Below are 24,870 nucleotides of genomic sequence, written 5' to 3'. Positions count from 1 at the left end.
TCACAGCCCCTTGAAAGGTGTGTTCTGGATAATCATACAGCTCGATATTGCGGTCACCATTCAAGGGACCATCTTGAAGAATGCTTGAGAACCGGGGTGCCTTTTTGCTTCAGCACCAGCTGAGTTTGAGCTACTGAATTCAGTGTCCTGTGGGGCATCACCAGACAAGGGCACTCGGAAAACCAAGCAGGAGAGGAAGCCTACCTATATGACAGCGGGTCCCAGTCCAGCCAGGTGGGCAGTCACACTGGTAAGGGGCCACACAACGACCACCATTCAAACAGGGAAGAATGCATATTGCTAAAAAAAAAAGAGAGAGATTTAGATATACTACATGTTTATGTGTATGTATGTTCAAGTGTTCCAGAAACCTACTCCTGGAGAAGTGAAATCTTGGATGACCCTCTAGGTAATCTTGCCATATGTTTTGTTCTTATTAATGAACACCACAGGGAACACACAATCAGGAAAGTGAGTCTGAATCCTCAGTCAGGTGTACTGCAGTGCCAAACACATCTTCCTGTGAGGATACCCTGTCATTGACGTCTGCTGGCTGCTTGCTTTCATTCTTCATAAAAACAAGCAGAATGGTCTCTATCATTGTTTCAAATCCCCATGACACCATGACACACTATATAAAATGCTCTAAGAGGCCTTGCCTGCCTTTGGGCTCTGACAAGCTCAGTGTGAGAATGGGCATCAGATGGAGTATAGTAAGTGTTTACAGTACAGCATTTTAGTAAACATGGGACAACTTGTCCTTCTGTTCCTAGGATTTGAGGCCTGATGGCAAATGAGCCATCATTCCTCCACTAAACACCAATGGAGTCTCTGAAGAGGCATAATCTACTTCAGCAGTCTGAGACATTGAAAGAAAAGACATTGAAACAAAATGTAAACTTGTAGACATTTAAAAATATTTAAAACCACACAAAGGAATTCCCCACAGAAGTTCAAACTCAAATGTATTTTAGTAGGGACCAAAATTCTGCATTAATTTACCAAGCGTTGTATGGACACAGAAATGCCAACTTTCCTAATTAGGAAGAACTGTTCTCAATGGCAAAGAATGAATGGTGGCCTAAATCATGCTGCCAGCGAAGTGCAATGTGACACAATGCTATGTATTTGTATTAACTGGAACAGTGATTGGCGCAGGATGTGGCAGACCTGAGATCAGGGAAGTTGAAGGTTGGGAGACTCCATTGCTAGCTCTTTCCCAAGAAGGCTAATGACTTCGTGACATGAGATGTGTGCAGGTGATTTTAGATGGAGTTTACTAAGTGCATTTTAAGCTCATTGATATTGTACATCTCCTGAAATTTACTGACATACTCCAAAAAGCCTTATGAGCTCCATCTCGTCTTATAAGGATTGAAGCAGGTGACTTTCTCCCAACAGTATGGTCAGTTCTGGTAGTTCCCTTAAGTTGGCAGCTTTCAGGTGAATTGTCAGGACTTCAACGATACCATGAGGTGGAGATACACTGTAGCATGCATCTCTACTTCTGAATAAAAGGTGAACTCCCAATGAAACTTTAAATATATCTTGTTACTAGAACACTAGAGTTTATACCACTCTCAATACCTACAGAGGTAGGATACACTCAATAGAAGAACAATGGACTTGTGACTGTTCCTGAGGGACTGAACTGTTGTTACAATATAGGGGAAAACAGTGTGTGTGTGTGTGTGTGTATGTGTGTGTGTGTCAGCGGGGTAGTAGAAGGGGAAATCCCTGAGCCTATGGAACTGTATCATGAAAAATAAAGAATTAAAACAAGAAGTGCAAGGTCACTCACGTTCTTCACAGAGCCGTCCCATCCAACCATCTGGACAGGAACAAGCATTCGGGCGTTGGCAGACTCCTCCATTCTGACACGGGAACCGACAGACAGCTGGGAGGGAAGCAGGTTGGGACATGCACACAAGGAATTACAGAGGCATGATAGTCAGAAAATGGGCTTGCTTGTTTACATTTCATAATATTTTCTTAAATTTGGACAAAAGAAACCAAATTCAATCTCAGGAAATTTCAATATATGAACTAGTGACTAGTGTAGCATTTTGCTGGCTATCAAGATTGCTGTTTTTTTTTTTTTTTGCTAGATTTGTTAAAAATTAATAGACAAAATATTTATGTTTAAGTTTTACAGCTTGATATTTTGATATAATAGAACTTACCAAATAAACAACACAATCAAAGTCCCATAGTTACTATCCTCCCTCCATAGCTACCTTTCCCTCCCATACTCCCATCCTGCCTTCCTCCTGTCTTGTCACATCGCTGTACATTGTAATTCCAGAACTCACTCATCTTGCATAATTAAAAATATTTACCTTTTGACTGGTGTCTCTCCATACTCTGCTTCCTTAGCTCCTAGCATAACCATTTCAGATTCCACATGTTAGTGGGATCAAATAGTGCTTGTCTTTCTGGGTCTGGCTTAATTCCCTTAGCAAAATGCCTTCCAAATACATCCCATGTTGTCACAAACGCTGGGGTTTCCTTCTTTTCAAAGGCTGGCTAATATTCCACTGTGTCTGTTTATCTACCTTTCTGCTACATTTTCTTTTTGCATCCATTTATTGGCAGACATTTAGGTTGATTTTGTTTCGTGGATGCTGTAAATAAAGCTTCAGTCATTGAAATTTTGATTTTTGATAATTCTTGGAAGCAATCCCATATCTAGCCCACTTAGACACTTGGTAGCCTTTCAAAATGTGACTTCATATTGCTGTCATTGATACTGATTTTTCTACTTACTGTTACTCCCTTTTTCTTGCCTTTGTCCCAGCTCCTTTTGTGCTACCCTTCCTCCCCCTTTCCAAAGCCCGGTTTAAACATTTCCTTTTCCATGAGACATCCCTGACTCATCGCAGTACCCTGAGTCATTCCCTCCCATGCTTCTCAGCTCTGTAAACTTCCACACACTTCCGTGTGTGCTCAAACCAACAAACCACCTTTCGTATTCTTTGGCACACGTCTGTCTTCCTATTTGTCTTCCTACTTATCTGTCTTCCTTAGGAGGATCAAAAATGTCTGATACAGTTATTGACATTTTGAGTATTTTTTACTGAAAAAATTGGCTCTAATTTGGAAGGACTGGTGGCTTTTCCCATGTGCCCATGATGTATGCCAGAGTCTCCGATTGATACCAAGTAACTTAAGGGTAAATCAATTAGTTTATCCCCTACCTGTAACAGGCACTAAGATAACACTCTATTCCTCTTTTTAGCCTATTTATTTCTAGAGAGAGTGGTTTGTGTTTGGTTTCACAGTTTGCTCTTTTTTCATTCTTCAAATCACGTGTGAAATGGTTTTTGCTCTCAGCACACCCTCCAGGTACACCTTGTCCATATCAGGAAATATGATTCAATTATTTTAGCTAACTTCTTCAGAGCATGAATCATGGTTGGTCACTCCCCTTCTTTTCAAAGACATCTTGTTTTTTCTTGGGTCACTACTATTTTTTTTTTCATGCCTACCTAGTGTTCTTTCTCAGTGCAGAGTATATACAGATTTACCATCATGTCATTCCTCCTTTTTTGTCACTCCCCAGATTCTGTTTTTTAAGGTCCAATTCAAAGTTAAACATTCCCTATCAAACTTTCTTGGACATTCCTACATCAAACAAGAGGTAAGATCAGTTTTACCTACATTAGGTTGTCAAAGCAAGCTGGTCATTCTTAGGAGGATCACTTTGTGGTTTGGTACAATTTGTACCTATTCTCCAGTGAATTGTGAGCTCTGTGCAGGCAGGAACGCTTACCCCAGAGACTAGCTGAGGTTCTGGCCAGAGCAGCTGCTCACTGTTGCAACCTGACTGTACCCTGAGAGCTGCTTTGCAGCCTGTGGTTTCAGGTTTGAGGATAAACAGTTGGAACACAGGAGTGGCATAAAGAAGTGTGGGTAGGTTTGAGACCTCAGCTAGTGAAGTTTAGTAATTTGGGAGATTCAAATTGGGATGGAACAAGGTGGTCCATAAATGGGCTAGTCTCTTTGGATTGGGACTGGGGAAAACACCCTTTTCAGATACTATGGACGTGCCTTTGGTGGCCAGTAGCTCTTCGGTGCTGCTACTGCCACTCAGTATCTCAAAGCAAATACTTAACTTCTGCTTTCTTCTAACTTCAAGTGAAATCTGACCATGCCTGGAGAAAGCTACCGCTTCAGTAGATCTTTCAAAACAGGGCTGCACATTCTCTGAGGTCTCATGGGTTGGTCACCTCATTCTATTGCTGTCAGATAATCCATCCCTCCTTCCCTGCAAAAACTCCTGCCTCTTTTGAGACGCCTCCATTCATCTATTGACCTCTTCAACTTTCACTGCCCTCTGGAATCACCAAAGAATTTGTCCTTTTTACTCCAAATCTACATCTGACCATGATCCATAACAAGAACCGATTCAACATCTGGTTATACTTTTAGATGCTTAGTTTTTTGACTATTTTCCTCACTATTGTGATCTTGATCTTGGTGAGTATTTATAGAATGGATGAAATAGTTATTGTGATGTGTAAAGATGAAATGTTATTGGAACAGTGTAAATTTCAGAAGGACATGGTAGGAAGCCCCATGGCTTCTTTCCAGCTCATGTAATTGCATTCATAGAATCTGAAAGTTCTATGTCCATGCTTTCAGACTTCAAGTTACAAAGTTAAGGAAAATGAAACAGTTAAGAGCATATTTAAAGCAAGGAAAAAGAAAATAAAACGTGTTATTACTTATTATTGGTGAAACTAGACAATCATATATTTCTATGCAGTTTCACTAGAAAATAGCCATCAGAAGTGATTACTAGAGGTTTAGAGGGGCAGGGCTGGGAGATACAAGCAATTTGGACAACAGGTATGAAATCTGAGTTAGCTCTTGGTGTTACAGAGCATTGTAGGGACACTGCTCACAGTAACTAGTATATTGTCAGAACAAACAGAAGAAACTCCAAGCTTGTAATCAGAATGTTGCATCAAAGGGAAAATACTTGTTACCCTGCTCTGATCAGTACATGTTGTGTACAGGCATTGAAATATTATACTCTGACCCATAAATCTCTACAAATATTGACAACACATTTTAAAAAAGAAATAAACATTTAAATGTTTACTTACCCCTGCAAATAGGAGGTGACGTCCATGTTCCATTTTCCAGGCAAACACTCCTCAGGGAGCCTTCCAGCATGTATCCACTGTAACACGAGTAGGTGATCATGTCGCCATATTGATAGTCAACGCCTCGTGCAATCGCATTTTCTACATGCACTGGAGGACCGCATGAGATTTCTGCAGCAAAACAGAACAAGTAAGCCTACAGTACTAACTCAGAACACAGCCTCAACTCCATGACCGAGTCAGTCTAAAAAGCTAAGTAAAATGCACAAAGGAGACATTTTCACTTTTATAATATCAAGGAAACTACAAACTACAAGACGAATCTCCCACTCCTTAAAATGTAAATTATTGGGATTGAGCCTATGGAACTGTATCATAAAGCAACAGTCAAAGTAATTAAGAAAAATAGATGTAAATTCCTAAATCTCATTTGAGTTCTATGGAATCAGAAACACGGGTTGGGATTCCAGCTGTCTTTAATTTTATTTTAGTTTTTGTTTGTTTTGGTTTGTTTTTAGTTAAAAGAATGAAATATAATATTTTGATCAAGGAAAAGTAACATATCTATCACTTAAAATTACTTATCTCTTTGGGATGAGAACATTTAAAAATTATCCTTTCCTGATTTTGACACATACATTATCACAGCTATAGTTACCCTACTATGCAATCAAATCCTCATAACCAATCGTGTCTTCTTTTTCCCGACATCTCCTTTCCCACCTCTGGGAATCACCATTCTATCCTCCACTTTTGTGAGTTCAACATTTCTCAATTCTACGTAAGTGTCATTGTTTCTTTGTGTCCAACTCATCTCAACATAAATGTCTCCTAGGTTCACCATTCCATTCCACTGCAAGTGACAAAATTTCTGGTTTTTGTGTTGCATCAAAGTTGAATATTGTTTCAACATCTGTTTATATCTAATGTGTCTATCCCTCTATCCACCTATCAAGCTCATAGTGAGACACAGATATGCATTTAAAAATTCACTCACCGTTTGGAGGACACTTAGACTATCTCAGAATTTTGGCTACTATGAATAATATTGTGATGAACATGGGAACACATATATAGTTTATGCATACTAATTTTAATTCTTTTGGATATAATGGCAAATAAGGAATGGGATTGGAACACTGGATCCAGTGGTTTATTATATCTTTAGATTTTTGAGGAACCTCCAGATATTATCTTCCAAAGTGCTTGTGCTAGTTTACATTCTCAACAGAATGTGCTTTCTATTCTCCCTTTCTCACTAACACTTGGTATCATGATCTTACATGTAGGAAATCCTAAAGACCATACCAAACAAACAAAAAACAACCTGTTAGAACTAACAGGCAAATACACTGTTAATTTGCAGGATACAATATCAGTAGCATTTTCTCCATTATTGTGTAGTAGCATATTTGGCATCCTACAATAACTATAAGCAAATAAAATAATACTTAGGAGTAGATTTAAGCAAGAAAGTAAAAGATCCATGTACTGAAAGGTATAAAATATTGTTGAGGGAAATTGAAGATGACACAAATAAATGGAAAGAGACTCCATCTTTGCAGGTAAGAAGAATTAATGTTATTAAAAATGTGCATTTGTTCTCAAGTAATCTACAAACTCAATGCTATCTCAATGGAAATCCTAATGTCATTCCTTACAGATATAGGAAAAGCTCTAAAATGCATTAGGAACCATAAATGATCCTAAATAGCCAATGTAATTCTCTTCAAAAACAACAAAGTTATAAATATGAGATACTGAATCTCAAAATCTGTCACAAAGATATAGTAATCAAAAGGGCATGGTAAGGGCTGGTGTTGTGGCCTAATGGGCTAAGTTGCTGCCTTAGCCATTTGGTTTAAGTAAGTCCTTTAGGTGGTTCTGATGCAGGTTCAACTAAAGCCCATCAACTGCAACCCCATTTGGGGACTCAAGTGATGTTGAAAACAATATGCGTTTTAAATTCAGCATCTTGTTCATTCTTGGAAGAACACATTTTGAAAATCTCTTCAGTGAATCCTGGTCAAGTAAGTGCTAGTTCTGGTATAAGACTTTTGCTTTTAAAGCATGTGTATTGCAGAGTTTTTGGGTGAATTTTAAACACGAACACTGGAGATGATAACTATGACAGTGTAGAGACCCAAATATCTAAAATTAGGTTACTTGACTGAACATAACCTCGCAACGATGGGAGAATAGTCCACATAAGAAGGACATTCCATACGAGGTCGTTTCCACCTGCTGACTTACTTTCGCATTTGGCATTTGTCTGTGTCCAAGTCTCATCAGGGTTGCAGGTCATGACGCCTTGGCCCTTGAGCAGGAACCCTTGCCTACACTTGATTGACACATTCTGATCAACATAGAACTCCTTTTCAGAAAGCACAGCATTCTCGGGAATCACAAAAGGGACAGGGCATGGGTTTGCTGTTAAAAAGAAAAGAAAAATGCTGATTGATGTTTTCCTAATTGATCTCTTTGAAGGCAGAATAGGGGGCTCCTAAGAGGTGAATTCTCAGTGGCGATAATTGGAGGTTACATATATGGAGAACTGCAAATATTAAACAGCTTTGTGTCGAATCCATATAAAATTATTTTTAAGACAAAATCAGAAAAGATCTATCAAGTTATTCAGCCACTAACCTAAGGTCTTAAAAGTTTGAGGCAGCAAATTAAATGACTGTCTGAGCTATGGCCCACGTGTTATTTTCATTCATTTTTGGATTGGTGATGGAGAGAAAGAGGGCATACTAGAGATCAAGGGGCATATCACACATTTGTTTAATATCTAGAGACTATTAACAATATATGGAGTGACTGTTTTTCACTGTCCAATTACTTCAGAACCACTAAACATATCCCTGGGTGTTGAATGTGGCTTTAGGCCCACACTTCCATGGGCAGGACATAAGATCCTAAATCGTGGAGTTTGCACAGCTTATGAATACGAGTAATTTATTTTTTACAGGTCTGAGAAAATACAAGGACTGATGACGACAACAGTCGTGCTTAGCACAAGTGTGTAACACATTTCAGCACCTGTTTCAAGCAATTTTAGCTTTCCTGATTTTAAACTGGACCAAAAGAAGACTTTGTGCGTGAGGCATACTTCATCTGAATCTTCAAGGCTCTTACTACATTCCTGTGCACGAACAGGAAAGCAGAACTCCTCCAGACTACACCAGGCACGGGGATATTACTTTCATTCAGGTGGTTCTAAATAGCTATCTTTATTTACTATATGTACATATACTTTATTATACCGACATTACACTTTACGTGCATTTTCTTTTCTTTACTCTTTTCGTGTCACATTTGAATTCATGACACATTTACGTGAAAAATTCCCACGCAGTTGCGTTTTTCTCTTAGTGCCTTTCTCTGGTAATCACGTAAGGACCCTGATTAAAAGATGATTCCCAGATCAACCATATTAGCAAATACAAGATTTGTAAAGGCCTCCATTGAGTTAGGCTTGGATGTGCATGACTGCTTTCTCTGGGCCAATCTCATGTACCAGTAGAGTTTCCTACTCATCTCAGATATGTGGAAGTTAATCATGACACTGAATCTGTCTAAAATCTCTCATTAAATCAACACACACGTTTGCAGAGAGGAACCGGGTGGCTCCAAGTTCCATTTGCAGTGCAGTGGGCCTCTGGGGACCCATCCAGGCTATAGCCTCTGTTGCAGGAATACACCACGCTTGGTCCAGCTGTGGAGTTGTCCACATCAGCTTTCCCATTTGGAAATTCAAGTGGAACTTCACACTGGCTCCCTAAAAGGAAGAACAAAAACTTTAAGTCAAATGCTTCTCCAAACTCTTTCTTCCTTCGTTATAGTGGCTAAAGCTATGCAGGTCAAACACTGGAGCCTACTCATGTAGGAGGCACAGAAATATACACTGGAGGACGAATAGCGTCATTACATACTGGATTAATACACATAGACAAGTAAAGGCTACTTGTTTGTCTTACAGACCCCACTTGTCTTCATGAGCATTAATAACGCTGGTTGGAAGGGTATTTGGATGACAAGGTTAGCAACATAAAAGAATCTCATTTCCAAATTAAAAAATCACTAATTTTGTTCCATAGGCAAGAGATAGAAGGGGAAAGATAAGGGAGAGAGAGGTAGGGGAGGGAGAGGAGAGAGAGGAGAAGGAGGAGGTAGAGAGAAAGAGGGAGAGAGGAGATAATTTGTTCTTATCTTCCTATCTGCTGGTTTACTTCTCAGATGTTTGCAAACAGCTGAGGCTGGACTGAAATCAAATCATGGGATGCAGACAGTTCTACTGGTAGGTGTTTACAGTTGCTTCTTGGTCAAAACTTTCTGGTATTTACCAAATTGATTTCTTACAACTATTGGTTTGCAAGCCCAAATAAAATATAGGATGCCTATTTAAACTTGAATACCAGATATATAAATTCACAATAAATTTGTATCACTTATTTAATATTTAGGAAGAGAAAGAAAATGATGGGAACTTTAGGGCACATCTGGCATTTTCACTTATGTTTTGCATTTCTGAGATGGAAACCATGAAAGTATTGTCTTGCAGTTTGCATCTGCCAGAAAACGGATGCAATCTTCTCACAACAGCAGAAAGTTGTCCAATGCCAGACACAATGTTTCCTGCTTCTTACCGCCTCCCTTCTCTTGGATGCATACCTGTGTGAGCACACATGAGCATGCACACACGTTCACAGTATTTGATGATGGGCAGTGGAGGCAAAAAAAAAAATCATTATGAGGACTGCCCAAAAGTTTGAAATAAATGATGCATCTCTATGATTTGAGATGTCATATAGCACTTAAAAATTATTTTCTATACATTATCTATTCAGACTTTAAACTAAAATCAGCTATTTTTCTCCATGAGCTGTAACTACATAATACTTCCTAAAACACAAAAGACTCTTGTCCATATGAAATATCTTGATCGTTTCCCCTAGAGCTATTGTTGAAACAACAAAGTACAAATATTCAAGACCCTGGGGTGCCCTCAGACACTCTTTTGTTAATGAAGGGGGCTGGACCAGGTCATCTAAGAAGGCTCTTGCAGTTAGATAATTCAATGATTCCTCCAGGACAAGGGGGAAAAAAGTGAACAGTTTTCCACTTTGCTTGTCTTGAAAACTACTGACTCAAAGCATATGGATCAGACATAGGAAACAGTTACTTGAATTAGTAAATACTTCCAAATAAACTTGGCTACTTTCACAAAAGGAATTAATGTAAAATTCCATGTAAAATATGAGTGTTTATTTGACAGATGCATAAAGAACACTTAAAGACTTCAGTATTTGCTAGTTCTGTCATCAGACATCACCAGCTCTAAATGTTTTCATTCATAATTACGTGATTAAAAAACAGCATCTGTCAAAATCCAAATAACCTCAGTGATTGACTGGTTTGGAGTTATTGATTGATCATGATTTACAAAGAGAATTCCTAAAGAGAATACAGCCACGCTGTTATTTTGCATGCCCCATGTCTCAGAATTGGTAAATGTCACGTAACTTACTTGTGCAAGTGGCTACCCCTCCACTCCACTGTCTGTTCTCCTGGCAGACTCGTTCTCTGTCCCCCTGTGAAGGAATGGAGACAGAACATCAACAAGCTCAGAGCTCTGTTAACAGAACGGTAATAGGGGATTGCAAAGAATTGCTCAACAGTGGAATATTGAATAAACACAGAAGATAAATATCATGTAAGGAGTAGGCTAAGACTTGCAAAAATCTTTTCAGGTACTACTTCAAAATTCATTAACTTAGCAGACCAGTAGAAAGTACAAACTTTGCTGCACCTGTTTTAGCTGACAGCCAATTACAACCTGTGAAAAGAGTGATAAAGTGTTAGAAGTGTCAGAGGTGTATTTGCTTTAAAATCCTTCTTTCAACTGCATGTGTCTCTTAATATCTGAGAGCTGCATCAAGATGTGAAATTTCTGTTATATCTTTGATATGAAATATGCCACGATATCATATAGGTAGGTGTGAGGAACTAATTTTTCAAGCATGGTTATTTTTCCTCTTTCAATTGTGTAGTTAAACACCAGGATATTTTCAAAACATTTCAAGGAAAATTTTCTCAAATATAATGACTCAACAGTTTACTGTGTATTTGCTCAAAACTTTACATCACTTTTGTTAATATATCGTAAGACTAGTGCCCTCATGGAAGAACAATCAGGTCTCAAAACCAGAAACACTAACTGCAATATACCATTATATTATTGACCTCCTTTCTTTTAGTATTTTTTTAAAATCTTTTTTACTTTTTGAGGAAATGAAATAAGGTCCATATAAGCCCAATTCTAGCACTCATGGGTCTATTTTGTGGCAATTCTTTCATTACATGGCCAGAAATGAATGGGTTATATTATACAACTGTAACAGCTCACTGGCAATAAATACTTCTGCCAAAACCTACCTTGTAATACCACTCAAAACTAGAAAGACAGCAGAATTGAGGTTTCTGAGAAAGCAGATGACAGCTATATGTAATAATACAAAATAGGGAACTTCAGCTTCAACTTTAATATAATTTCAGCAAAGTCGATGACACTATTTTTTGTTTAAGTTGTTGAAAAGATTATCTTTATTACATAAGGAAGAATATGTGTGTGTGTTTCTTTTCTATATCTTGGTTCACTACCCACTGGGTTGTTCTGAACTCAGGAGCCCAAAGTCAGGAGCTTCTTTTGGGTTTCCCACAAGCATGCAGGAGTCCAAGAACTTGGCCTATCTTTTGCTGTCATGCCTTTCTCAGGCTAACCACAGTGAACTGGACTGGAAGTGGAGCACACAGGTGCAGAGTCCTGACTTTGTGCCATCCTTTCTTTCCCAGACCATGAGCAGAAAGCTGGAGGGAAAGTGGAGTAGCCAGGACATGAACTGACACCCATATAAGATGTCAACTTGCAGGTAGAGGGTTAACCTGTTGAACTACTGCCAGAGCCCCAATTGGGTTTTAATACTACCATTTACAAGTGGTCTTAAGTACGCGGTTGATCTTGAATCAGAAGTGCTCAGAGAATAATTTCAGGACACATTTGCCAAATGGGAATCCTGCACTTCAGTTAAGAATTTGCCAAAGTCTATGAGCTGACAGCTCGAGGATGTTATGGCCTTGCACACCTGAGTCCTTCCTGTCACTTTCCCATGATGATAGGTGAATTTCCTTGTTGCCAATTGTGATTGCCAGAAGCCAGACATTAATTTACATGTTCCATTGAAATACCAGTATGATACATGGTTAACAAGTCTCCTTCCTTTTCCTTGTTGTAACTTTGATTTTTTAAAAGATTCATTTTGCTCTTTAAACTTCCAAATCTACTCAATTGTTTCTTGAAAAGTATTAGCATAAAGTCAACAAACTGCAATAGAACCTGAAAAATTCCTAAGTATATCAGAAAAAAAAATAGAGCCTGAAGTATTCCCAAGTGTATCAGAAAAATAAATTTTTTTATGATGCGGTAGCATTTTTTTTAAAAGAAATAATTTATTTGTATTAGGCAGATTTGCTAGAGATGGAGAAACAGAAAGATCCTCCATTCCTCCATTTGCTGGTTCACTTCCTAAATGGCTACAGTGGCTGGAGGTGAGGTAATTTCAAGCCAGGAGCCAGGAGTCTCTTCTGGGTCTCCCACATAGGTGTGCAGGGTCCCAAGGCTTGGGCCATCTTCCACTGCTTTCCCAGGCCATGAGTAGCTAGTTGTATGGGAAGTAGAGCAACTAGGACGTCAACTGGCATTTGAAGGTATAGAACTAGCTTGTTGAGCCACGTCACCAGCTCCAGAAAAATAAATTCTTTTGACTTAAAGAATTTGTCCACTTACCTCTAATTCATAGCCAGGGTCACACTGATAAACAATGGTGCTTTCAATGCTGTAGTTACTGCCAACCACAAATCCATGTTCTGGGCTCTCAGGTTTCCCACAAGAAACTGGACTGCAGGATTCATCAGAAAATGGTGGTTCCCAGGAACCATCAAGCTAAGTAGCAAATAGCAAAACGTGTTACATTTAGGGGTCTACACATATGAATGATGAAGGTAAAATTTGCCAAAATTGGGTAATAGCAGAATTATTACCAAAACAGTAACAAAGTGACCTAGTTTTTTTTTTTCACGATTTGCATTTTCCATGGACTTTTTGAAGATTCCTTGCCAGAAGCAGAAGCTGTTTTGAAAACCAACTCTTCAAGGTTGGTCTGCGTATAAGACAACAGTAGGCCAAAAGCCCCCAGAGGCAGGGATAGTAAGTTTGGATGCCTGAGGTTGTGAAGGACAGCCAGGCAGAAAAGATCAGAGATAAATTACTGCCAAAGGTGTGAGAGGCTATGGAGATGACACTGCTGGACAAGGTCTGGCTCTCCTGGCAGCACACATTCCTAAGATAACTGTTCATGTGTTCTGTTCTCTTTCCTCACCTGGGTATGGAAACATCCACTTAAGACTTCCTGGCTGGGATGGTGATTAGTGAATAAACAAAACCCACAAGTGAATCAAATCAACAGAGTGTGGTTCCCCAAATGAATAAAGGCTACTGGGACAGGCACTGAGGTGGATCTACGCCCATGGAGAGAGGATTCCTCTAGCTTTTGACGTTTTCAAAAACTTCTATTGTTTTCTCATTATGTGTTGTCTCTGCTTCAAGTTCATGCGCATGCTGCACTGACCGTGGCACTCCTTATCTATAGGAGTTCAATTTTTGGTTTGGTATCAAAATAGGTTACTTTTCAGATAAAAAAAATTTAAAGCAAAACCAAATTAAGCAAGGATGGGTGGAAGGTAATGAGGACTGCTGAAATAAATTGTGAATCTCAGAAAAAAATATCAGAACATTGGGACACCACCCAGCCATTCATACCCAACCTGGAAAACGTCAGTTTGATCCCCTTACTCATGGGGACTCAGACAGCTCAGCATCTTGAGAAAAGTTTCCCCTCATACTTCCTTAGCTCTAAATCTAAAAAGGATTATCTTGAACTCTGCATATAGGATCCTATATGGACACCAGTTAGTATCCCAGTAAAATGTTAAAGTATCTGTAGAAAAATATTCATGACAAATTGATCATTTATGTTATGTTCAAAGGAAGTAACAGTAGAAATTGGCCTACCAGCATGGCCTATGCACATAAGAATGTTTCTAGTTTCAGAGAAGAGACCAAACGTTGTAACATCAGGCACTTGTCTCATGTTCTATTTGTTTTCTCACACCAATCATACAATTTATGTGTTATATACATTTTAACAATAAGAAACAAAATTCAGAATCTTTAGGTAGCTTTTTTAAAAAGTGAGAGAGACAGAACAAAATTTCAAATTTCTGTTTCTCCTTAGGTGGGTAACTTGGTTTAGTGGTTAAAATGTTGCTTAAGATAGCTGTGTCAGAGTGAATAGGTTTGGTACCACCTCCAGCTCCTGTCTCCAGCTACCCTTACTGCCTAACCTGGAGAAAGAAGTGATGGCTCAAGTAATGCTGAGGAATCCTGGATTGTAATCCCAGTCTGGGCTTCAGTTCCAGTTGGGGCGATTATGGACATTTGGAGAATGAACCAGTGGAAAGGCGTGTGCTCTTTCTCTGTACCTTTATCTTGAAACAGACAACCTTACCTGACACGTAGACATGTTAACTCCCTCATAGGTGTAGCCTTCTGCACATGACACATAGACTTGGTGATTGACACTGAAATCGTCGCCATGAATTACGATCCGTGTCATGTTGGATGGCAGAGGACATGTTTTAGGAATGCAGGAGAGTCTCTCAGGGAACCAATGGCCATTTTTTTGACAGGTGAGTGTATCAATACCTGTATCCATTGTATAACCTTCTAGACATCTGCAAGGGAAATGGAGATATGAGTTCCTGAAAGAAACTACAATATGACTCCTGACATTCTAGGAAATAAGAAGCGGGTTCAGAGGTTCACAGGGAATTGTACACTGGTGTGCATGAAAGCTGGGGCTGTGTTGGGATGTGATAAGCTAGGCTGAAGCACCCATGAGTTCACATGAGAGATGGGCCTGGGGGCAGAACTCAACAGGCAGCTGCATCCACTGGTATGTACATTGGCTGGTGCAGGTGATGGACCAAACCTGACCCTGTACTGGGTGGTACACACAAGAGTCAAGTCTGAGGTCACCCTGGGCAAGGTTTCTTGGGGAACTTTCCAGGTAGATCTCTGGACTCAAACGCTGGCCACAGGGAAAATCAGAAGATACGTGGTCAAATCTTGGCATGTGTGTGTCAGAACTGGGCCTCCTCAGTTGTTGATACCTATGCAGTGGACAGCATGCCCAGACAGCTCATCTAGGCCAGCAGAGGACATCACGTGACTGGTCAGAGGCTGAAAAGCAGAACAGGTTGGACCACTCTGTAAGTCAAGCTCTGCATCATGTTCCTGGGCTGAGGGTGCCCTAAGGTAGATTTGGTCAGCCAGTAGACCTTGGAAAGATTTCCTCAGCCTTAGTGCAATGAAGCTAATGATGTCTCAGAACTATCAAACCACTCAAGTAACACCCTTGGAATACACTTCCCCATACCAGGGTCTCTAAGATATCATTCAATGACTGTCCCCCATCCCTGGGTGCTGGTGTGACAGCAAGGAGTGACTCTTCCTACCACCCCCGTTGCAGGTCCAAGAGAGAGAAAAAAAAAGAAACAAAACTGAAATGTTTGTCCCACCCACCTTCCTCCATACCTTGACTCTCTCCACCCTAACTGAAGACTCACATGGGTGCGCATACCTTTCAACTATGTAAATAACATTAAAAATTACATTAAATTAAAGTTTTTTAAAAAAGAAATTTATCATCATGAATTTTTAAAAAGAAAGATTTATGGAGCCAAATGTAGCATAGTAGGCTAAGCTTCAGCCTGCAATGCCAACTGGGTGCCAGTTTGCATTCTAGCTGCTCTATTTCCCACCCAGCTCCCTACTTATGGCCTGGGAACGCAGCAGAGGATTGCTCAAGTCATTGGGTTCCTGAACCCACATGGTAGAGTGAAAAATCTCACAGGTCCTGGCGTCAGATGGGCTCAACTCTGACTGTTGTGCCATTTTTGGAGTGAAGCAGTGCATAGAACATCTCTCCATCTCTTGCTCTTTCTGTCTCTGTGTCCTTATCTTTTCAAATATATCTTTTAAGTAAAAGTAAATATATTTTAAAAACAGGATGTATATATTTATTTGAAAATCAGAGGTTCAAAGAGAGAGAAGAGAGAAAGAGAGAGGCAGAGAAAAAGAGATCTGCCACTGCTGGTTCACTCCCCAAATGACCACAATGACCAGGGATGGAAAGGCTTCAAGAGTTAAATAAGATTTATTTGTTTATTTGAGAAAAGGAGTCCCTCTCTCTCTCTCTCTCTCTCTCTCTCTCTCTCTCTCACACACACACACACATTTTTCAATTGCTGGTTCACTCTCCAGATGGTGTTGCATCAGGCTGAAGCCAGGAGCCTGGAGCCTCTTCCAGGTCTTTCATGTGGGTGTAGGTGCCCAGAACATGGGCCAGCTTCTCCTGCTTTCTGGGGCTATTAGCAGGGAGCTGGATCAGAAGTGGAGCTGCGAAGACATGAACTGGCACTGTGCTGGCACCACAGGTAACAGCTTAAACCAGAGTATCACAATTTAGGCCTCAGAAGCTTCAAGAGTTAAGAGTTATTCCAGCTAGCTGGAGGATCTTATTGTTCATGATAGCCATGGTAATTACATTGGAAACTATAGTCTGGAAAAAAAAGGACAATTGCTTCTTGCAGTCAATGTATCATTGCATAATTATGAGGATAATGCCAGGAGTTAGAAATGAGTTTTTGGAGGACCAGTCCAGAGAAGGCATTTTAACTAAAACAATCTACATGTTTGACCTATTTGTTTTCAATTTATAATTCTTCTGTTTGCATACCTTAGAGACACTATAATTATAGTCTTACCTGAGTTTCACTTTACTTCCATAGGTATATTCCTCTCCAGTTGCCTCTGCATTGGGGACAAATGGTGGGTGTCCGCAGGACAGAGGTGAACAGACTGGATAAGGCTGACTCCATGTCCCTTTCTCTGTACATTTTAGGTCTGGACTGCCTTGGATGATATACCCAGGACTGCATGTGTAAGTTACCACATTTTCCTCCAAAGAGCTGCTCTCACTGATGGAAGCATTTGGGATGGTTGGAGGAGAACCACAAGAATGTTCACAGTGTGGGAAGCCAGAGCTCCACTGGTCATTGGCTTCACAAATGATTTCAGAAAGTCCCAGAAGCTTGAAACCTTTGAAACACTGAATCTTGATTGTTTTTCCACAACCAAAATCTGTCCCATTGATAGTTCCATATTGAATGACTGGTGGGGAACACCTGCAAGGTAGACAGGAAGGTGGGCTGCCATCCCAGGAGCCATCAGAGAGACACCTTCTTGAAGAATTTCCATGGAGCTTATAACCAGAAAAGCACTGATACTGAATATAGCTACCGTGATGAAAAGAAAATCCATTGGGGAAGCCATCAGCAAGATCTTCAGGAGGCACACAGCTGACTGGTTTGCAGAGAGGAACCTCTGCATCCCAGTGACCATCTGACTGACAGATGAGCTTAGATGCTCCATGCAATATGTATCCATCCTGACAGCGGAACACCACTTCTTTCCCAAAGCCATAGTCCAGGCCTTCCATCATTCCATGTGCCACCTGTGGTGGGGTTGAACATCTGACAGGTAGACAGGCAGGAGTGGCTCCACTCCAAGTTCCATTGGCAAGACAAACACGATTCCTGGTTCCATGAAGCAAAAACCCATCATTGCAAATGTATTCAATCTCTTTTTGGAATGTATATTCCTTTCCTTTTACTTGGCCATTGGCTGAGACAGGGGGTGAGCCACAGTCCACAGGAATGCAGACTGGCTCACTGACATCCCAATTTTCATTTTCTTGGCATGTTCTCCTCTCTGTGCCATTCAATATATATCCAGGGTTGCATTCATAGTATAATACGCTTAGGTATGTGTAGTTGCTTCCTTTGATGGACCCGTTCATGATTGGACTGGGTTTTTGGCATGAAATGACCTTACAGTGTGGGGAAGTACCACTCCATGTCCTGTTTTGCAGACAAAGTCTCGTGTCCGAGCCCATTAGAATGTATCCAGGCTTGCAGTGGTACTGCGCAGCACTACCCATGGTAGTCTCTTTAAAATGCATAAAACCATTTTCTGGAGCAACAGGCAAGTCACATGCAATGGAAATGCAGGAAGGTGCACTGCCATTCCAAGTTCCATCTTCCTGACAGGTGAGCACTGGGTTCCCCAAAAGTTCATATCCAGGGTTACAGGTGTACACAACTGTGGTGCCATAGAGAAAGTTTGGAGAATGTGTAGCAGGAGACTCCTTCGTGGTTTCCTTGGTTTTATCTACACCTTCCAACTGATGAGAAGGATAAGGAGTTAGATATGGAACTTCCATCATGTCATCTTCCTGGTCAAAATACCCTTGGCCATCCTTGACTTTCGTACAGTCTCCAAAGTCTATGTGCGGAGGGAGACCGCAGTCTATGGGCACACATGTGGGGATGGAGCTTGACCATCCTGATGCTAAACAGGACTGCATGGCATGACCGACAATCTGAAATCCAGGGAAGCAGCTGTAGATGATCACGGCACCAAATCTGTAATCTGCACCTTCTACAAAGCCATTTTCAATGGGTTGTGGGGGGTTACAGTGGATGGCATGGCAAGAGGGGGCATCCACATCCCAATGGCCTGTTTCTAAACATGTCAAGGCTTTGGGACCTTCAAGATGGAAGCCTTGGTCACAAGAGTATATAATGGTCTCTCCATAATGTAGATTTGTGTAAGAGATTTTGCCATTCAGGATCTCTGTGGGCTTTGGACACTCAATGGGTTTACATGTTGGTTTTCCTCCAAGCCAGTGGCCATTTTCCCCACAAAGAGTGGTTGTATTTCCCACCAACTCATAGCCTGGTTTACAGGTATAGAGAGCTGTACTGAGATAGGCAAGACCTTGCACATCAATGATTCCATTTAGAATTTCCTCTGGCTGGGGACACTCGACGGGAATACACTCCGGCAGTGGGGAGCTCCAAGTGCCATCAGCCTGGCAGAGGGTGGTAGGATCTCCTCTGAGGAAAAACCCATCCACGCAAGAGTACTTGATGGTGCTTCCATAATGAAGAGCAGAAGAAGGGGCAGGAACACCAAAGGAAATTAAGGGAGGTGGGAGGCAAAGAACCATCTTGCAAACCGGAAAAGAATCATTCCAGCGCTGGGAAGACAAGCATTTCAAAGCCGAGGGACCCTGCAGAACATGGCCTTCTTTACAGGAAAATGTCACTACGCCTACCTCAGAGGTCACCTCTCTCAATACCAGCTGGTTTTCCAAGAGGGGTGGCTCCGGGCACTTGGTAGGCACACACGTCGGGTTTGGCTTCTTAGTCCATTTGCCAGATTTCTGGCATGTCCAGGAACTATCACCAACAAGCTCATAACCCTCATTACAGAAGAACTGAACCTTGGATCCTACTTCAAAACTTTCTCCCTTCATGAAGCCATTCTGGATTGGGGGAGGTTTTCCACAGTTGAGAGGAATGCACAACAGAGGGGATTCACTGTGCCAGTGGCGATTAGCTTGACAGACAAATACAGGACTTCCAAGTGGCTTATAGCCTGGATTACATCGGTACCTCGCTTCACTCTCGAAGATCCTGCCAGTTGCATGCTGTGTGATGAGAAGAAAACAAGTGGGAACAAATTTGTAAAATAGATCTGTAGTTGAGTATTTTTAAAAATTAATTACATTGCATTATGTAACACAGTTTCATAGGCTCAGGGATTCCCCCATCCCCTCCTCATTCCCTCCCCCCCGTGGTGGATTCCTCCACCTAGCTGCAGTATTATAGTTCAAATTAAGTCAAGATTCTTTCGTTGCAAACATATACCAAGCATAGAGTCCAGCATCTTATTGTCCAGATAAATTCAACAGTTTCTTGGGGAGACCTTCTCTGGTCTGGAGGTAGAACTGGCAGAATATAGTCCCGATCAACAATAATTTACAACATTTTGGAATTAATTGATATGGTTTAACGGTATTGAGTAATCAATATGTTATAACAGTGTGAGTTCTTAACCACATACTGTGACTACTTCATTGACCCTTCAATTTTTGTTTGTACACAGAATCAGCTGCTATATCCCTTAAAGTAGCTATAGGGTACTATTCAGCTGTCTCGTGTCTGTTTTCATTTTAGTATTTAGCAGTTTACTGTGTTGACACATAATTTTGCTGCACTTGGTAGATTTTAGGATAGTCTAAACTGGCTTATAAATCTAACAAGGTCTTTGTCAACTGTTGAGATGCAGAACAGTTTTAGGAGGGGTGTGCAGAGAAATCTTCAATACCCTAGTGAGGAGTAATTAATCTTTCTGTCCTATCTAGTAAGGTATATGTGGGTCCATGTTGATCATTTCCTGTTTGGTTCTAAGCTTTCCTTGTATTTCTCTGACGATCTATTCTATTTTTTGGTCGGGGAGGCTCCGGGGCGATCCTGATGGTCATTGCAAGAGAGGGTGGGGATCCAAAGCTTGAGCTAAGCACGGACCAGAAGAATTGAGTATATTCTTAAAAAGAACTCAACTAAATGAACTGTCTAGAATATATTCAAATATTTATGTTTTTTCTACTAGATTAACTTTTAAAATAGATAAAAGACATAGAACTGAAATGTATAAGAAATACTACAGATTTTCATTTTAATTACAGAAAAAGTAATGTCTGCACAACGCACATGTATTTCTTAATGTTAGATCATAAAAAGGTGAATAAATTATTTTTGTAGATACAGTCTAAGAACACTGGTAAACTTTTGTTTTCATTCTTAACATACTTTAAAAAAATCCCTACTGTAATAGAAGAATGGGAAATGAAAAGTCTTCCATCTTTTAAATAAAAATTAATATCCATGATTCAGAATTTAAGCAAGAAAGCATATAATATAATATCAAATCATTTTTAGGCTGATGAATTAATTAGGATTTTTTTTAAAAGACTACTATAGTTCTTTGTCAGTGAAAGCGGTAAATTCTAGCTTCTATATTAAATTGAATTTCATGATGTTTAGAAGTAGTTGCTTGAGTGTTCCATGTCCATGGAAGCACCCTGACATCTGAGACTTTTCTGTACTGTTAAGTGCTAGATCTCCAATGCTCAAAACTGTAAAGGTCCCTGAAATATTTGTTAAATGAATGAATGAAAAAATCCTCCTTACACATACTCTATGCCATCTTCCAAAAGTTACTAACTCATCTAAACAAAAGACTTTCACAATACCATTTTTTTCTGTTTTAAATAAAAGGGAAAAGTAGTAAGTATATGTGGTTTTTAAAACAGGCATTTAACTAGAATATTATTTATAGGATAGCCCTTGATTTGAGGGAATTGGGGAGAAAGTAGTATGGAAGCAGGCATTTTGGGGCTAGACTTAACTGACCCATCATGGAAAAGAAAATAAAAAAAACAAAACCTGTACAACTTGGTTTAATCCATGTATTATCTAAAACTAAGAAGTGATAATAGTTTTCTCTCCATATAGATCTTAAATTCTTAAAATTAAAAATTCATCTTAGAATTTATTAAAAAGTAAATTCTTTTTCATTAAAGTTGATTTACTCCTACTTTCTATTTGGGGCTAAAACATTGCCACCAAGTACTTGGGACACCTATAGGGTAGTAAAATGCTGAAAGCCATCTATTAGGAGGATTCAGACCTATGGACATTAGGCACTCTGTCTTTCCACTATTGAATTTTTCGTTGTCCCTGTTTATGAATGCTAGGTCCTCAATAAACTATCGGCACAAGTTCATGGCCTATTAGCTAATTAGTCTCTTACCTCCAGAATGCCATTCTCAACCTTTGGTGGCTCACTACAGGATACTGGGTGGCATGTGGGGATGGGATTACTCCATTGTCCTGTTGCTTCACAGGTGCTCTTCTTCTCCCCTTTGATGTAGAATCCCTTATTGCAGCTATAGGCCACCATAGCTCCAAAGCTGTAGTTTGATCCACTTGCATAGCCATTCATGATGCTTGGTGGTTCTCCACACCGCACAGGGATGCACTGGATGGACATGGGGGAAGGATTCCATTGTCCACCTCTCATGCATTCAATCTTTGCAGAAGTATTCAGCACAAAACCTTCCATGCATTTGAAGCTCACAACAGAGCCAGCTGCAAATTTTGCTTTGCTCACAGATTCTAAGATACTGTAGGAAACAGATGGAGGTTTTTCACAGAAATGAGCTATACAATGGGGCATAGTCTGGCCCTCTGGGGGAACCCACTTGCCCTGTGCATTGCAGAGGAGCTGGGAATTGTCTGCTAGGCTGTAGCCATCAGCACAGTAGTAGATTGCAATGTCACCAAATAGCCGATGAGCAGTCTCTGGAGAGGCATGGTCCACGTTGGGGGGCTCATCACAGGAGACAGCCAGACACTGTTGATTACTTGCACTCCACTGGCCACTAGCCAGGCATTCAATGGTGTCAGGACCAGCAAGGGTATAGCTACAAAGATAGGAACAGGGGAGAGCAGAAACAATGAAGCATACATTAAAAAAAAAACATTCGTATATGATTCTATTCTTATTTTTTCTAATATTGACTTTACTTTTATTCTGTTCCCTTAAAAATATTCCTTGCTTGGATATTGAGCTTATGGATCAAGTGGTTTTCATTTGAGATGTATAAATATATTTTAATGTATGAATGTATAAATAAACATTAATATTAGTAAAATTCAAAGAGGAAAATGAAAGGCAGACTTTTGCTACTTAAGCAACAGGAAAAATTGTCACACATTTTCAAAATAAAAATGAGGGGTGAGCTGTGATGCTACATGGCTCAAATCAATATTGTAACTCTACCTGACTTAGGATTTTTTTTTTATTTTTAAAATTAGTATTTAGAGAATTCATACATTTTTCTCATTAATACAATTCTAAGATAATCCTACTTGCCTCCCACTCTCAACCTTCTTACTTCTTTTCTTTTTTCCTTTAATTTTTGCAATATCATTCTTTTAATTTGCTTTATAATCACAGTCTGTTGATTTTACACTAATCTTTTCATATTTTTAAAAAAGAAGTTATTTACTTATTTACTCATTTGCCTGCCTAGCTGTTTAAGACGCAAAGTCAGTGAAGGGAGGGGAGAGAGATTTTTCCATCCATTCGTTTACTCCCAAAATACCCAGATCAGAAAGGAATGAGCCAGACCAAAGCCAGGCATAGAAACTTCATCTGAGTCTCTTTTGGTGGCATGGACTCAAGGAATTAATTCATCCCCTGCCTCCCAGGTGATTCAGCTGGGAGCTGGATCAGAAGAAGGGGTAGCACTTGATGTCAGGCACTCAGTTCTGGGTGTGGGCTCCTCAAGTGGCAGTGCAACCCACTGTGAAACAATGACAAACCTACTACTGTTCGAAACAAGAGCAGTGGTACTCTTTGCAACAAGCTTTGAGAAGACATCTTTGACCTAGATATGGCCTATAAATATAGCATTATATGACCTTTAAAACAGTGATTATAATTTCAGTCTCCTAAGGTTTCTAAATCTTTACCATTGTGGTTAAAATTAAAAGCTGTGCCCTGCTGATGACTATGCTAACTCCAATAGTAAGACTAGCACTCTTAAGACATCTGAATTTATGCCTCAAATGTGCACTTGCATGTGCTGACAGATTGATGGCTTGCAAAAATCTTACATTACCTTCAAGGGCTGTCTCAATGAAGTATAGTAAAATATTAGGATACGCCACATTGGCATAATGATAACTGAATCACTCTACTTTTCATGATCATGCCTTTACTGAAGAACATTGACAGGAAGGCTTGAGAGAATATCTGACAGGTGATCAGCACAACCTTATAATAATGATAAAAGGTAAAGGGCTTAAAATAATGGGAATAATTCATTCATATTTAGACACATTGGCTTACTTTATGGACCAATGAATGGTGATTCAGACAGAGTTAGAAACATGACTAAAGTTATGCAGTTGTAAGCAGCATACTTTTGATATAAGTTTGGCTTATCTGCCTCTCACAGCTAGACCTTTTCCATGGCATTTCTCTCTCTCCTTCTTTAAAATGAAGCTAGTTATTCCAACTTTTGTGTATGTGCTTTGGAAACCAAATTGCAGCGTCATGAGTACACTTTATCTGACCTACCCATCAGAAATTGTTCTTGAGTCATTTGCTAATCATCCAAAATTTCTCCTGAAGTTCTTTTATGTTGATAAAAGATCAGCTATTATAGAGATTCGAATTATTATATAATCCCTTCAGGCTAGCTGGCAATATTGATGAAGTATATGGGACACAGACAGAGAGATCAAGAAAAAATATTATAGAGTGGTAGTAGAGATATGTATGTCCATCTGCCAAGGGTCACACGTGACACTATGCACAGAAGGAGTCTTAAAATGAAGACTCACAGACATCTCCCATAGCTGAGAACAGTCCAGTGAGAGATCCTTAGTTCCTTATATAGGGACTGATCAATACATATTTTAGATGGCTTCTACCTTAGAGGGTCCAGGAAGGGATAGAAAGACGATGTGCTGAGAGCATTATCTTGTTACTAAAAAATCCCTTAAGTCCTGTTGTAAGTGCTTCAACTCTGCTCTTCCTGGTTAAGATATGCTCTCTGTGGAAGTTCCATTTATTGGGGCCTCTGATGTTTTATAG

General features: G+C 39.9%; 1 protein-coding gene and 1 long non-coding RNA gene across 2 annotated transcripts in view; one reads left to right on the top strand and one right to left on the bottom strand.

The window, feature by feature from the left end:
• Positions 1–24,870, bottom strand: part of SVEP1 (sushi, von Willebrand factor type A, EGF and pentraxin domain containing 1) — a 161,053-nt gene that overhangs the window by 6,695 nt on the left and 129,488 nt on the right. Inside the window, exons 37-46 of the mRNA XM_040963410.1 lie at positions 22,015–22,687; positions 17,058–19,846; positions 14,738–14,963; positions 12,958–13,113; positions 10,642–10,705; positions 8,719–8,892; positions 7,365–7,541; positions 5,112–5,282; positions 1,802–1,897; positions 205–300 (exon numbers count right to left, since the gene is read on the bottom strand). Of these exons, the coding sequence (XP_040819344.1) occupies positions 205–300; positions 1,802–1,897; positions 5,112–5,282; positions 7,365–7,541; positions 8,719–8,892; positions 10,642–10,705; positions 12,958–13,113; positions 14,738–14,963; positions 17,058–19,846; positions 22,015–22,687 (4,622 nt within the window). The remainder of the gene's footprint in view (positions 1–204; positions 301–1,801; positions 1,898–5,111; positions 5,283–7,364; positions 7,542–8,718; positions 8,893–10,641; positions 10,706–12,957; positions 13,114–14,737; positions 14,964–17,057; positions 19,847–22,014; positions 22,688–24,870) is intronic.
• LOC121144844 lies at positions 5,103–17,413 on the top strand. Its single transcript, XR_005881915.1, has 4 exons — positions 5,103–5,301; positions 8,083–8,324; positions 9,351–9,411; positions 17,195–17,413. It is a non-coding gene; the product is annotated as an uncharacterized LOC121144844 (long non-coding RNA).

The sequence above is a fragment of the Ochotona curzoniae genome, unplaced genomic scaffold, assembly GCF_017591425.1.
Source record: "Ochotona curzoniae isolate NIBS_2020 unplaced genomic scaffold, NIBS_Ocur_1.0 scaffold_3208, whole genome shotgun sequence".
NCBI classification, from domain to species: Eukaryota; Metazoa; Chordata; class Mammalia; order Lagomorpha; family Ochotonidae; genus Ochotona; species Ochotona curzoniae.
This window is presented reverse-complemented; position numbering and strand designations above follow the sequence as displayed.